Here is a 16546-nt window from a genome sequence, read left to right on the forward strand (position 1 = left end):
TTTAGAGTGTCCACCATATATTCAAAAGATAATAAATAGTAAATAAATCACCAGTAAAATAATAAAAATGAAAATTGAATTCAAATCACAACTAGATTCAGCATAATTACTATGCGACCACAGAGGTGTTTTGGTCAGATTAGATAATGGACACCACATGCTTGCTCTCTCTCTCTCTCTCACACACACACACACACACACACACCGGCTTTCTGTGTTACACGACTCTGCCTCGATTCATTAACAGCCGTCATTCACAAAGCGCCGTGTGAGCGTCAGAGGTCTGATAATAACGCGGTAATAATGCAGTGTATATCAACAAAGGAAGGGTGAAGCTTAAATTGGCAGATTTTTGAATGGGGTTTGGTGTGTCGCTGCCTTCCAAGCGTATATAGCCGCCCCTGCTTGCGTCTTACCTTAGCTTGGTTTATCAGAAGCCCCACGAAAGTTGACACCAGCACGGAGCCAGACATGCTGCCCTTTCTCCGCATCTCCTGCTTCAGGAAGGGGAAAGCTGCGGTCGGCGGCTCCTCCGGTACTGTCACGGTGTAAGACTGTCGCATGCTCGGCATGCTGGAGGAGGAGGAGGAGGTGGAAGAGGACGGAGAAAGCCGACTGTACCTGTGCGAGTTAAGTCAAGCCGACGGCGGCGGTTCAGTATGCGCTCCTCGGTTGTTGTATGTCCTCGGTTGTTAAAACGTTTTCTATAAATACACGAATTGACTCCGTTTGTGCATGAATTCATTCATTCACATATGACGGCGCCGACGTCACAAATCACGACGAGCAGCTGAGAACCTGTGGCTGTCCCTGTATAAACACTGCGACCTCAAAGAGCAAGTGTACGCGCAGCGTCCGTTCAGTCATTAGAGAAGGTTTGTCAATGGCACTCAATCCGTTTAACAGGAGTGATGGTCCGCCTCCTTTGGCTCGGGTAAAACAGAGTCAACCCCTCTACAAACGTCAGCGACCGCCTCCAGCAGCGCTGTCGACGTCACAGTCCATCCTTCCTTCCCCACGGAGCTATGACAAATGTGAAGGACTAATGCTTTTGTCCAAGGAGACTCTCCTCATCTGCATCATGAGCCTGACAGAACACCAAACTGCTCATGCTCCAGGCCACGACTTAACACTGCTAAATGCAAATGTAACAGCATGTTAATGGATGGATGACAGAGTGAATGTGACTCTTCACTACAATCTGGCCCTTTGCCTCAAAGGCTACATTCACATTAAAGAGCCACGTTGTTGCCACGTCAATTCTGATTCAGTAAAGATCAGATGTAATGGTTCACGTCTATAACTACCACTGTCTTGCGTCTGACTTCCATGTGAACACACCATGTCCTCTGAAATGACACTTCTCCATTGTTGGGTGACTAAGACCTCGTTTAGACTGCAGCCCCAATTCAGATTTGTAAGCTGATCAGAGTCTGATTTTCCCGATCAAAATGGACGACATAAATCTGAACCTGTTTCTGTCCCAAATGGGTAAACTATTGTGTTCCACTGTGAAACCATTGTTTAATGCGCTTCCAAATAACTTCTGTCTCTCCACGTCACGCTGCGAGTGACACAGAAATGGTAAGATTGAAACAGATTTGTAAAACCTGATCACAATCACATTCAAAGCCATCTCCACATGTGGTTTGAATCATCTTTGGAAAAATCGTTTTTAGCTGTTACAAGCTAGATCGTGTCTGGATATGATTACAAATCCGATTTGGGCTGCGGTCTAAACACGGCCTTAGCTACTGCTGTCAGTGCAGGTCAATGCAGCGATCGACACATGCATATAAAAAATACAGACAAATAAATCAGAAATGACAGTAGGATTACTGTATCCACACAGCTCTGAAAATAGAGTCCCTTCAGCCTGGTGATGCGTGCATGTCGTCTAAAATTAGCATGTGCACAAGAAGCAATACAGAAAAATGTGGGGAAACAGTCATAGAGATCTGTCTACCTACATTCTACTGTTTTGTCCAGTAACAAATCAGCTTTGAATCCTATTACCACAGCCTCTCTTGAAATAGACGTGTAAATTACTCATTTGTTTTTGTGAAATCCAAACTTCTTTAGTTCTATATTTGTTGGTGGTTTGTTAATAACAAGTGAGACACAACTCACACACATACAGTATGTACTGAAGCAACTAAATATCTATGTCAGCAATAACACGTCTTGAGACTGCAACTTTTATTCATTACTAGGGCTGAAAGCAACACACACACACACACACACACAGGTGATTGAATGTGGCTGAGCCAGAGGGATACAGTGTTATGTGGCAATGTGTTGCTGTGTCTGTTTTTAGTGAATGGAGGCTCTATTTCAGTATTTCAAACAGCCCAGAATAGACCGGTTATTTATTGGGGGAGAGAAATTATAATTATCCTTATTGTTATTGGTACACAAGGTTAGTACACTCTGCTTGGCAGACTGTGATCTGCCTCCAGATGCGGTCCTATCCAGACCTGCACTTACTACCTACAAACTATTGATCATATATATTGATCATGTTCTGATGGAGTGTTTGTATTTTAACTTACACAACATTTTAGGCCTTTGTGGCACCAGAGGTCCAGGAAATTTGGACCAATTACAGTAGCTGTAAACTGCCATGTGACAACACTGAGCCAATCACAGCAGGGAATTCACAGGGAGAGATGAGAGTAAGGTAACTTCACATGACGGACTCGAAAGTTGAAGATAATTTAGTTTTAGATGCTCGTTGTTAAATTTGCGTCTAAAAATCTTTCTGTATATGTAGGCCTGTTTCATTTTTGAGAAAATAAGGTTCACTCTTTTCATGAGGGTCATTCATTTATTATCCAGTTCAGTTTAAAAACTGAGGAGGATAGAAATCTGCTATCTGAATGTTGAATACCTGTGCTCTGCAGGGTGTGTTTTCTTTCTTTCTTTCTTTGTGTTACAGTAGGTCTACGTGCTGCAGCCTAGAGTGTGAAAGTCAACAGCAAAAATACACAGAGCCAATATTTGGAAATTGTACCTTACCTGATTTCACAACTTTACAGTGTATCATCAAACCTAAAATTAAATAAAAACAACAACAGCAACAACAACAACATTTGAGTCTGTTGAGTCAGTTGAGTTGAGTGTTAAGTGGAAAATCTGCACTGAACTTAACTGATAACAAAGACCACAGCATGTCCTCTGCTTCACTTCCCACTTTCTCTTAGCAAAGTTCAGGATCAACCAGAATACCAAATGGGCAACATAATGAACTCACACTTGGAGTGACAGACCTTCAACATGTCCACACCAATAAACTCATGACCCAAGCTCACGAGTGTGTACACAACAAACAGCCAGGGAGCACACAGTGTGTGCGTGAGAGTCTAAATCCTTGAGGTGGAAAACTACGTGAGAAGGAGCAAAAAGTCAGTGTTTGAGCCGCTGAGTATAAAAATGGGACAAAAGCAGTCTCTGAGCAATGTTATGAGACGTCAGAGTACAATCACCAAGGGAGAGCTGCTCTACTCCCTAAGCTAAATTAGACTGACAAGCTTTTGGTTGTGGTGTTTAAATTGAACCTTGGTACATGTTGCTTTGAAGGGCAATGTAAACAACTGGTCTTGTACATTCCTACGAAGCACAAAGTATTCTGTAACCCTGGAACCATCTCCTTTGGAGTATGAGGGAGAGCACAGGAGAGTGTGTGTTCCAGAACAGAATGAAACTTTCTGTGTCACTGTTCCAGAACATTATGAAATCTTGTGTACACAATCATTAAACCCTATAGCGAAATGAGACACCTGTTAGCAAACCTGACCGACCTTTTATTAGTCAGACAGACAACGAGTTAACCAACTCAAAGTTTGTAATCTTAATATAAATCAGGGTTTTTAGCTGTTTGCAGACATTCATTGAACTACAGATATTTTATCGATGTGCTGTATGTGTGAACGTTTTTAAACAGCATTAACCATAAATGAAAGAAAAACATGAAGTAAAATCTTGCTCTATGGTCAGTGAGTCTGTAATGGGCTACAACCTCAGGTTTATTTTAGCCTATATTTGTTCTAGGGCTAGGTGATAAATATATTTGATCAATTATCAATTCATTTGAATGTGTACTTTCGGAGGACTTGGGTTCAATGAAAATTGATTTTCTATTTAACGTCTACCTCCAACGCTCCCCTTGGGCTCCCACAGTGAAGACAAGATCACAGGAAGTTGGGACATTGTATGAAGTCAGTAGAAAGCCTGTTGTTTACAATGGCAAGGCCTGCAATCAAGACTTTTATTTTGTTGCCCTTTAACCCTAAGGGTAAGTTTTGATTATTATATTTAGCTGATATTATATTATCTGATATTTTATTTTTATCACCCAGCCATAATTTGTTTACATTTTAAACAAACTGTCATAACTGATCAAGCTATTAGACATTGTGTTGTAATGCATTTTTATAATGAAACAACCTAAAACCATGATCATTCTAATTATATGGTTCTGGAGAAAAAGTTTTTAATTTTATTAATCCCCTTAGGGAAAGTATTCCTCTGCATTTGACCCATCCTAGAATTAGGAGCAGTGGGCTGCCACACTGAGTAGCGCCTGGGGAGCATTGGGGGTTGGGTACCTTGCTCAGGGGTACCTCAGCCCTTTTTGGCCTGGTGGGGATTTTGAAACGGCGACCCTCCAGTTACAAGTCAAGTTCCCTTTCCACTTGGCCACGGGCTGCCCGAAACATTGAACTATATGAGAACTACAGTGAATTTAATTAAGTTGGGCATTAAACCACCAATTTCCCATAGTTTTTAGAACAGCAGAATGCAGCTCACATTCTTTCCCTCAGCTTATATGCATTGCAACACAAGGAGCATGACTTTACATAGTAGCTTACTAGCACAGTAGCAGTCATAGGTTATACCAAGAGATTTCCATAACCAAGGAAACTCCCTTCGTTGATGAAGGCCATGACATGTATTCTAATTTATCAAATTAATCTTGAGTTAGGATTATTAATACAATGCCAATTTCAACTGTATATCACTGATCTATAAAGCAAACCTTTCCATCATGGACATGCTTGGAGAAGTGCAGTAACTGTATCAGAGTGTGGGGGAGAAGGGAAAGACTGACCTACAAAGCACAGCACTTAATTTATTCATTTATATTCTTCATCAGCCCTCAGCTATAATAATGAGCTTTGGACGGTCACCAAAAGTGACCAAAAAAAGAATCCTAAGCTGTTGGCTAGACTCACTGTGAATAAATGGGTGAATAGCTCTGCAATATAACAGGAACCCCTGATTACAAGGTATATGAAGAACAAAGACCAGATATTACATGATTTCTTGGCTGGCCTAGAAGTAGAGTTTTAAAAATAGCATCTGCCAGCCACCTAAAACATTACATTGATGAATGAAATAAATGAGGTCAGCTGCCAAAGCCAGGTTAATAAGATGAGCCTATTTCACCACAAACCTAATCACTACAACAGAACACTGAAACAAATAGCTCAGGTTTTTGGAATTGTAGTTGTAAAGCTGTTTTTTTACGAAGTGGAACGGTTTGGTTTGGTACAGTGTGGTACGTATTGTTTTTGCGTTTCCTTTAGGAATAGTACTAGAATGACCAACACCAACCATTCCATTCTTTGGCACCATTGGCTTGGGGTACTAAAGTAAAATGGTACGGTACCATACTGTACCATTAGGTGTACGGTTTAAATATTACACGGAATTCAAGGCAAACGCCTTCTGGTACCTGGTACCAGGTACTATGCTAGTGGAAATGCTACTTAAATCGTGGCGTGGCGTGGCGAGGCGAGGCGAGTAGAGCCTTAGGAAATACGCCAAAACAGCCACAAACCAAGCAGGAAAAAAGCTGCTGGGTGCAGCTGTCTGTTGTATTATTATCTGTTGAGTCACGTTTAATGTCATTGCACTGGTATGACATCATGCTGCATATCTCATCAGGCACAGCCCACACCCACACTGCACTGTACCAAACCCAAGCGTACAATAATAAAAAGCATACAGTGCTTAAGACATGGAGACTCACTCTCACTTAAAACATGGATATTTTCAGCCACTTTATTAGGCTTACCTAATAAAATCTACACCCACTCAAGTCTGCTGCCTTATCTTTCCATTAGTATTTTCTGACCTTTTATTTCTCCGAGGCACAGGAGCTGCTGAAAGTAACACATTTGAACTTACTGGTGGAAGCAGCAGAGGATCGACAACTCCTGTTTGCTGCACTATAGACTGGTGTTAAAGTACAAAGTGTATGAAAAGGTTGTTTAACGACGAGGTAAAGCAAAAAAAAAAAATACAAACTTAAGATATCATCAAACTAAATGGGCATAGATTTCATTACGTAAGCATTAAGATTATGTCATTATTGATTATGCAGAACTGTGTCAAGCTCCATTTAGCGATACATTCTTGCCACTTTGATAGTGTTGTCTTATCAGTGTTCCTGGTGGACACATGTCCCTGTGATGGTCCACCACAACAAAACAACAATCAATCAACCCAATCAATCATCTAATCCAAATGTTTGTTTACTCCCTAAAACAGACAAGAGGCATGGATTATGGAGGAGGAGATACGAGGAGCAGCAGGGGAAAGGGTCAAAGTAATCCATGCTCACATTGCTCGCATGGTAAACACTGTCACAATTACAAAGCATTGGAAAAAAACTTCACTTTTCATTACTAAATTAATCATCAACTATTTTGATAATCGATGAATCGGTCTGAGTGTTTTTTCAATAATTTTTCAATAACAAGCTTTCTAATTTTTCAGCTTCTTAAATATGAACATTTTCTGGTTTTCTTTGCTCCATTTGACATAGAAATCATTACAACTAAATAATTTTGGATTGTGGACAAAATAAGACATGAATAGAATATCATCATTTCGGTACAAGACATGTTGTCTTTGTGACATATGCGACAGATATAGCCATTGGAACTGTTGTGAGAGATCATTTTCCCTATTTTGCAGTGAACCATGCGTGGCTGGTGGTGTAAAAATAGGTGAGGGTGCTATTCTCACGAAGAGTTGCATGGTTCCCTCTTATGACACACACCTCACGCAGCTTGTGTGGCTGCTCTCATCTGAACATGTGGGCCTAAATAAAAACAAACAAACATTATGTGACACTCAGACATTCAGTGCGGGCCCAGCCTGACCCTTACAACAGTCAAGGAGCTCTATAATAACAACTTGCATTTGGCTATTATGCAGTGCAGAGTAAGGTTGTTGGTTTTTTATTTTTTATGAAACCATAAGCTGTCAAACCAACTCAGAGCCATGCAGTTAAATAATATTGCTAGCACAGCTAAACGTCTTGATGTAAATCCCTAGCAGAATTATTCAGTTTTCTCCCTTCACTGGCTGTTTGTTTACAGATTAAAAGGTGTGATTGGAAGATTGTCACAGTTTAAAAAAAAATCTAGGTCATGTTACACTGGACCTCGTGTAGACGATAAACAGGACTGGAATGAGTGATTATTAGTAGTCAGATGATTACACAAGTTGTTAATGAACCCCTTCAGTTGGTGGTGCATAGTGTAGGTCAGGAGGATAATTCAGGATCATTTGTTGGGTCCCCGACCAAATTTGTGGAATTTTCCCTAACTTTTTGTTAAAGGCGACATAGACCGGAAGCTCCAATTAGCGCTGCGTTTGTGTGTGTGTATCTGCATCATTACCTCGTTTATGAAACCCTAAAGTTTCAGAACAAACAGTTCAGCCACTGCTGAGAAAATAGTGTTTTATTGTTTTCCTGGGCTCTGCGAAGCGGATCGGCACTTCCTTAATCTGATGTCGTCTTCAGAAATCCTCACCACTCCTCTCACCACCGTAGCGCCTCCCGGTGCGGGCACTAGTCCGGGCACATCCGGTTGCGTACATTCAACCGCAGAAGAAGAAGAACTACTCTCGTTGTAGCTGCTGAGATGCAGAGCATCCACCGTGCCAGAGGGGGAGCTGTGTATCTGAGAGCTGGCCTATCTATTACGTCACTTCCAGGTACCTGGCCAATCACAGGACAGTGGGAAAGCTGTCGTTGGCTGGCCAATCACAACACAGTCCACGTTCTGGGGGTGTGGTTTTGGTCTGAAACAGCACGGCTGACAAGAGCGTCAGTGAGGAGATATTTTGATCGGCTCGTTTGGAGCGACTGGGAGGTTTTTAACCATGAAAACAAGTTAATATATGTAAGTAGACCTCCATAACTAACATATATGTGACCATGAAAACAAGTTAATATATGTAAGTAGACCTCCATAACTAACATATATGTGACCATGAAAACAAGTTAATATATGTAAGTAGACCTCCATAACTAACATATATGTGACCATGAAAACAAGTTAATATATGTAAGTAGACCTCCATAACTAACATATATGTGACCATGAAAACAAGTTAATATATGTAAGTAGACCTCCATAACTAACATATATGTGACCATGAAAACAAGTTAATATATGTAAGTAGACCTCCATAACTAACATATACGTGACCGTGAAAACAAGTTAATATATGTAAGTAGACCTCCATAACTAACATATATGTGACCATGAAAACAAGTTAATATATGTAAGTAGACCTCCATAACTAACATATATGTGACCGTGAAAACAAGTTTATATATGTAAGTAGACCTCCATAACTAACATATATGTGACCGTGAAAACAAGTTAATATATGTAAGTAGACCTCTATAACTAACATATATGTGACCGTGAAAACAAGTTAATATATGTAAGTAGACCTCCATAACTAACATATATGTGACCATGAAAACAAGTTAATATATGTAAGTAGACCTCCATAACTAACATATATGTGACCATGAAAACAAGTTAATATATGTAAGTAGACCTCCATAACTAACATATATGTGACCGTGAAAACAAGTTTATATATGTAAGTAGACCTCCATAACTAACATATATGTGACCGTGAAAAGAAGTTAATATATGTAAGTAGACCTCCATAACTAACATATATGTGACCGTGAAAACAAGTTAATATATGTAAGTAGACCTCCATAACTAACATATACGTGACCGTGAAAACAAGTTAATATATGTAAGTAGACCTCCATAACTAACATATATGTGACCATGAAAACAAGTTAATATATGTAAGTAGACCTCCATAACTAACATATATGTGACCGTGAAAACAAGTTAATATATGTAAGTAGACCTCCATAACTAACATATATGTGACCATGAAAACAAGTTAATATATGTAAGTAGACCTCCATAACTAACATATATGTGACCGTGAAAACAAGTTAATATATGTAAGTAGACCTCTATAACTAACATATATGTGACCGTGAAAACAAGTTAATATATGTAAGTAGACCTCCATAACTAACATATATGTGACCGTGAAAACAAGTTTATATATGTAAGTAGACCTCCATAACTAACATATATGTGACCGTGAAAACAAGTTAATATATGTAAGTAGACCTCTATAACTAACATATATGTGACCGTGAAAACAAGTTAATATATGTAAGTAGACCTCCATAACTAACATATATGTGACCATGAAAACAAGTTAATATATGTAAGTAGACCTCCATAACTAACATATATGTGACCATGAAAACAAGTTAATATATGTAAGTAGACCTCCATAACTAACATATATGTGACCGTGAAAACAAGTTTATATATGTAAGTAGACCTCCATAACTAACATATATGTGACCGTGAAAACAAGTTAATATATGTAAGTAGACCTCTATAACTAACATATATGTGACCGTGAAAACAAGTTAATATATGTAAGTAGACCTCCATAACTAACATATATGTGACCATGAAAACAAGTTAATATATGTAAGTAGACCTCCATAACTAACATATATGTGACCGTGAAAACAAGTTTATATATGTAAGTAGACCTCCATAACTAACATATATGTAACCGTGAAAACAAGTTAATATATGTAAGTAGACCTCCATAACTAACATATATGTGACCGTGAAAACAAGTTAATATATGTAAGTAGACCTCCATAACTAACATATATGTGACCATGAAAACAAGTTAATATATGTAAGTAGACCTCCATAACTAACATATATGTGTGATACAAGCATTCTATGTCGCCTTTAAGATATAAGTGTATTTCTTTTACATAACATGCATAAAACACTTCTTTTTCATTCATTTACTTAACACCTCTTGTAAATGATTTGTTTACCTATTTAAATGATATTAGATAATCAAATGTACTCCTGTCAGGATTGACAGTGTGATTGTTAACTACCTTCCACATGTAGAAGTTAGGGAAACAGTGGTGTGTGTGTGTGTGTGTGTGAAAGGTCAAAGAGTGTGTAAATAATTGTAGTGCTGTCTTTAAAACAGGATTGACGTTCATGAGGACTTTAGTAGAGAACTTTGATAATCTGACTGGTTGAGTTTCCTGCACTGTTGGCCTTATCCTCAGCAATTGTTTTATTGACTACAATGTTATCACTGTTGGGAACATTGACCAAAACTAAATAAATATTGTAGCAATAGTTTCTCTTTATGCTTGCTCGACAAGGCAACATAGGTGACGTAGTTTATGACTATACCTGAGTGTTGGCTAACCAACTCACAAACTGCATCACTGAATCCATCCTCCACTGCTCCAGCTGTTCCTTCACCATGCTCACCATCACCAATATAAACAAACTGCTCAAAATAACACACAACCTCACACTGCCATCACATGCACAGCACTCACAGTAGCACATGACCACATTCACTCACTGAACTCATGCTATACACAACAATAATCCAGCCTCACACAATGAAAATACAGAAAAATATCTGTACCCTCTGCCATCAATGCCCTCAAAAAACACTGACAATGTAAAGAAATAAGAATAGGCTCCTGTCACTATGTTACTATGTAGTTACCTGAAGTATTTTTGATGATTAGGAAATGAAAGCGCAGGAGATGCTTTATTTGTAAAAGTCACAGAAAGTCCATCTTCTGTATAATAAAGCTGTAGAAATGTTTCCATCGTTACTTATACTCCATTCTAACTGGTCAAAAAACCTGCTAGATCCCGGGATTAAATGGTTTCTCAACAGCAAGAATCTGTTTAATCACCATTCACTCCTGGGGTCAAATAACTCGGTAGATTTTTGTCAGCTTTGACTCTGTTCGGCATGTGTGGGAACAAAAGACACGGGTGAACACACTCATCTCTCCTTCACCTGCTCTATTTTAGTCAGAGATGAGTCATACGCTAAGACTATCTCATCTATTAGCATTAATGTTTGTCACAATTCTTACTCTATTAAAACTTGGGACAGAGCTCGATGACATTTTATCAACTGAGTCATCGAAACGGTTGATTTAAAGAGAGCCCAAAGCAAAATATCCAAAATAGTAACCATTGTTATCACTTAGAGTTATGGTGTTCCCCTGATTCATTTCTAACTCATCTGTAATATCGTATTTCATGCTTAATCTTCTTTTTTTAAGTAGCTTCATCCGGTTTAAAATCCTGAGTATACCCACACATTTTAGTGTGAAAGAGGCTCTAGTTTGTTTTCTACATGTTCTGACATAATGTGAATTACATATATATGAGGAGCAGGAAAAACAAGCGTGATGATTCTGACGAGAGTCATGTTAACCAGCTTGTCTTACTCATAAACATGGCACAAGACGAACAGGACCATGAGGCACCAGCAGCTGCTATTTTTGTGCTGTAAGCTTCTGAGAAGCAGAATCAGGATTGGGTTCAACTTGCTTCGCCAACACATTTCAACACTGCTCTGCGAAAGTTTAAACATTCATATACCAACAAGATAAGAGAGGGTATTCATTTCAGGGGACAGTCTATAGGTTTCTTTGAAATGTGGTTGGATGAGGTACTGACACATGGTCAGCCTTTTTCTGACTGGAAACAGGCTTGCACATAAGTGCATGGAGAACATTTGCATAGTTGATCCACTGCTGCCTCCACCATTGAACTAAAATGTGTTTTTTCTGAACAAAACAGATAAAAAGCTAAAAACAGATTTTCTCTATGGACTGTCTTTGCTACAGGAGAGTGAGTGAGTTTCCTTAGATATCATAGACTTAATCTAGCATAGACTTTATTAGTTGAGCCTTGGATCAATGCCTAAAATCTTTTTTTATTTTATGTCCCTGCTGGCAACCATGTGTTCAGAAAGTAAGCATCCGTGTCTCAAGCTGGTTCTTGGCACAGGGTGTGCATACAGTGCAGTCAGAATGAGTTATTCTTCAACCACACTTCAAAAACTATCATTTAAAGTTGTTTTTTTTAATGTTTTATACTGGTAAACTGGAAAAAATAGACCACCAAAAACACTAAATGTGAATAAAGTGGGAGGAAAATCTAAAACGGAAGCTTGTATAAAGTATATTTGTCATACAGTATACATACATATACATATATACTGTACATATATATGTATATATTTAGAAACAGTTCTGTACATAGATGAATATCTTCTGTAATTGTTTGTACACTAAACATAACCATTAACCAGACAGCTGGAGTGTGGGTTGAGCACTGCTTTTGGAATATTTATACTCATGAAGTAAGCACATCACTAAGTGCTGCATCTAGATCATATTGTTGTAATGGAAAATGTTTTATTAATGTTGTGTTTTTTTTATATATATATTGTTGGTACAAGTTGCACCTGTGTTACACAGTTATACTGTATATTAAGGCAGAGACAGACAGCTGAATGAATGCTACGATGTTGGATTGAGGTCAAAATATAATTTTTAAGAATGGGAAAATAATTCACGATTGCATGACACATGTGAGTATGAGTTAACATTGCTGAAACAGTTTCATTTGCAGAAAATACACCTATTCTGCAGGCCATTTAATAAGAATGCCATTTTTAATAGCTTGTCACTTGTTAATATGACTTATTTATCTTGAATGACAGCTACTAATGGACTGTATTCCACCTTCAATGTCAAGAAGAAACAGGGCACCACTCCTTTGTGTCGCCTCAGGATCATGGCTGACCTAATATGACACGAGGAGCGGTCACTAAGTGGTCACAGTAGCTGCTGTCATTGTGACGCTCATCAGTCATGAGATGGGTCTTGACATTTCCCTCCCAAAATGGGTCAGACATTAGGAAGAGTCCACATGGGACAGTACACATGCACATGTCCAGTTCAGATGAACAAACACACATAGACACAAACAGATCATCACACTTGCTATAACCAAACATCTCATACTCATATATATCAATCAAACTATAATATTTTCTCTTTCATTAATACATTAAATGTTTAGATGACAACAAAATGAGAAGGCTTACACTAGCATTAACTGAGTGCCTGCAGCCACGGACACTGGCTGGGGAAATGCTTCAATTGGTTGATGACTTTCTTTCAAGGATAATTCCGCCATTACCTACAGTAAGACTGTGATGATCGTTCAATTAGCAAAATGAAAATGTGTTTTTATGTCAAATAACTTATTATGAGTCTCACAATTTTTCACAGGAAACAAAAAAATCAAAAAATCACCTACAGACTTTTCACAGGAGACAGATTTATTACCAATAAGATAATTTGCTCTCTCATCATCCTCCTCTTCCTCACATATAATTCACACACTGGCATAGTAAAATTAGATTAAGATGGAGCGAGAGATAAGGTGACTCTGATTATTATTTAATGTATTATAATTTTTTTGTTATTTGTTTAATTATCTACACACTCCTGTCAAAATACCTCAGCTCCACTCAGATCACATACCCTGGTATACTGTATACAGTAGAACAGTATTGCTGATTTACTGAGTTACACCAGAGGAAGCACATACTACTGGTACACGTACCACGTACCACAGTTTGAGAACCATGGCTCCAGCAAATAGTGAAAATGACAAAAAGTGAAAGTACAGGTTTTCTTGAGTGTGATTGTTTAAGTTACTGACATTTAGACTGTGCCTTTTCCATTACACACTTCTAGCACTACTTGGCTCTACTCTTGCTCTAACTCTTCTCTCCCCGGTTTGGTATCAGACATGCCTTTTTTTGTGAGACTGCCGTGGCGTTGTTTTATACGTGCCACAAACACACAAACCTATGGAGGACCTCACCAGACCAGGTACCAAAAAAGCTCCAGGTACCAGGTACTATCCTGAGTAGAGTCGATTCAAGCTGAGTAATGCTAGAACTCTATAATGGAAAAGCCCCAGCAGTTAGTTTCACTAGGTGGCTAAATATGTGTTTCCTTGTGTACCAGAAGGCAGTTATGTTTTAACTTACAGCAATTTGTGTCTTGGAACACAAGGGACGTGCATAATTGACTGACCATAAATCAGTATCTCATATAACCACACTACAAGAAACCTGAAGTATCCTTTTAACAAACGTACAGTACAATATGAACTACAGTATAATTCAACAATATCACATAATCATCACTCATGTTAGCTGTCTTCGTTTAACTGATAGATTCTGAGCATTCAAATAGTAAGGTAATATAAAAGTCACGGAGCTTAACCAGTGTTGACGTGCAGCCCTGGGGAGAGCAGCAGATTAAACGATCCAGGGGTAACATTGGCCTGGGGTTTAATTAGGAGTAAAAATAGGCTGTTCTTCTCAGGGTGTGCATGTTTAATACGTGTTGATTGCTTGACAGATAAGAAGAAAAAAAAAGTCGAGTTCAAACCTGCCAGTTCCACTGCAGTACAGTGTCACTGTCTTTACATTGCCCCCTTACGTGATGTGTTTTCGTATTGATCAGGACTTTTGGGCACGAAGTGCTTCCAGCTTGTGACCCAACTGTATTCAACGTTAGCATGTGGTCCACGATTAAGTGGAATATCAAACAGTCTCTCTTTGTTTCACATATGCTCTTTCAAATACATGTTTTTTTCCAGCAAAAAACAAAACAATTTTGATTCAAGTACAACACCTCTCTGTTGTTTGGTTGGTCCCGTGGTGATGAAGTGACCCTCATCTGTGCGTGAGGACAGCCAAGGATTTTGTGTTGATAGGACAACTAAGGTCACATTAGTCTGTTTGTGAATGTGGACTTATAAAAACTAAGGATATAAGTCCACATTCAGCACAGGATGTGGCTTACTAGAACCTCTAAGAGTGAGTTAATAGAGCTACTGTATATACAGCAATAACAAACACCACAGGGACGGCTAGCTAATACTGTTAAACCTTACAGTACAGCAAACAGTATGTATTCTTCAGATGGTTGGTCAACATGCTCTTATCTGACCAAATGCTGGCTATTTATTTTCTCCACTGATTCCAAGACGATGTCTTGAATGTCTGCAGTCAGTCTAAACTGATGGAGACCGGGTGAACATACAGTAAGAACCTTCAAGTGTAACATAACAATAAAAATGTTGTAGAGGGTTATGTTTTCATAAATAACAGGTTTATTCAAAATGCACAGAATAAGCTTTCCTCTAAAGCTTTACAACAAATCCAAGCTAAGCCTCTATCCCACTCTTCCTCCTCACCATTGTTAACTGCACCCTCCTCCACTCAAGTGAACGGGCCTAATCTGAGCGGGATGTGGGTCAGTTATGCTTTCTGACGGGCGTAGATGAAGCACAGGTCATTGATACTGAGCTTAGGGATGAGGCTTGTGGTCTGCTGACCCAGCTCATCGTAGCCTTATAGCTCCTACAGCAGCATGTGAGCTCACTAATTTCTGGGTTAGAAAAGGGTCAGGTGGTCACGCTAAGAGCTCATTTCTCACATAAGAAAGGAATGACTTACGTATAAGGGGATAATAACTAGGTATTGCTGCTGATTTCCCTATTTGATTCAAGTTCCAATTCCATTTCATTCAATATTGATTCATTTAGTGATATTTCAGTTTCCCTTGCAATTTGCCTGATTATAAAAGAAATATTCACAGAACTAATGCTGCAAAATTTAACCTTGCAAATCATCAAAAACATTTGTGCTTAGAATAAAGAATTTTGAGTAGTTACATTAATGTACTTTTTTTTTAATATGACCACATATAATGTACAGCCTAGAAGTACCTCAGACACTTTGAAGTGATGTATTTACCAAGTTGTCTGGCAGATGATGGTGTGAGCACTGCTTGGCCTGCATCCATGCCCTCTTTGCTCATCAGAAGAAGACAACAGTGATGTTTTGCAGAGACAGTCTACACCAGTGGTCAACACAGGCAGCCAATAAGATGCCTGCGGGCTCACTTCACCTCACTAGCATGTATCCACATGATCAGTCAGCAAAATATCATTGATATTGTTTATAAAAACTGTGATAATCGTGAGGTGTAAGCACTGTAATTAATGCAAATGAATGCATGATATTCATCATTTAAAAGGTCAATTGCATAAAATGTTAATATGGTAGCCCTCCATATTATTCTCTAACCCAACCTAGCTCTTAGTCTCAAAAAGGTTGGTGACCCCTGATCTACATTGTCCTTGTGAGTGGACAAACAAGATCCTAAAGCATCTGAAAAGTGGAGTGTGGAAGCATCTATGGTTGTACACTGTAGATGGCACACTAACAA

General features: G+C 38.7%; 1 protein-coding gene across 9 annotated transcripts in view; it reads right to left on the bottom strand.

The window, feature by feature from the left end:
* Positions 1-16546, bottom strand: part of usp2a (ubiquitin specific peptidase 2a) — a 56275-nt gene that overhangs the window by 22290 nt on the left and 17439 nt on the right. The window contains exon 1 of one of the 9 annotated variants that reach the window (XM_058634421.1): positions 417-887. The exons of 7 other annotated variants lie outside the window; for them this stretch is intronic. In XM_058634421.1, the coding sequence (XP_058490404.1) occupies positions 417-572 (156 nt within the window). In that variant the 5' untranslated portion in view covers positions 573-887. Of the gene's footprint in view, positions 1-416; positions 888-16546 lie in introns of those variants that run through there. One more of the 9 variants, XM_058634420.1, reaches the window with a different exon arrangement.

The sequence above is a fragment of the Solea solea genome, chromosome 7 (assembly GCF_958295425.1).
Source record: "Solea solea chromosome 7, fSolSol10.1, whole genome shotgun sequence".
Lineage (NCBI taxonomy): Eukaryota > Metazoa > Chordata > Actinopteri > Pleuronectiformes > Soleidae > Solea > Solea solea.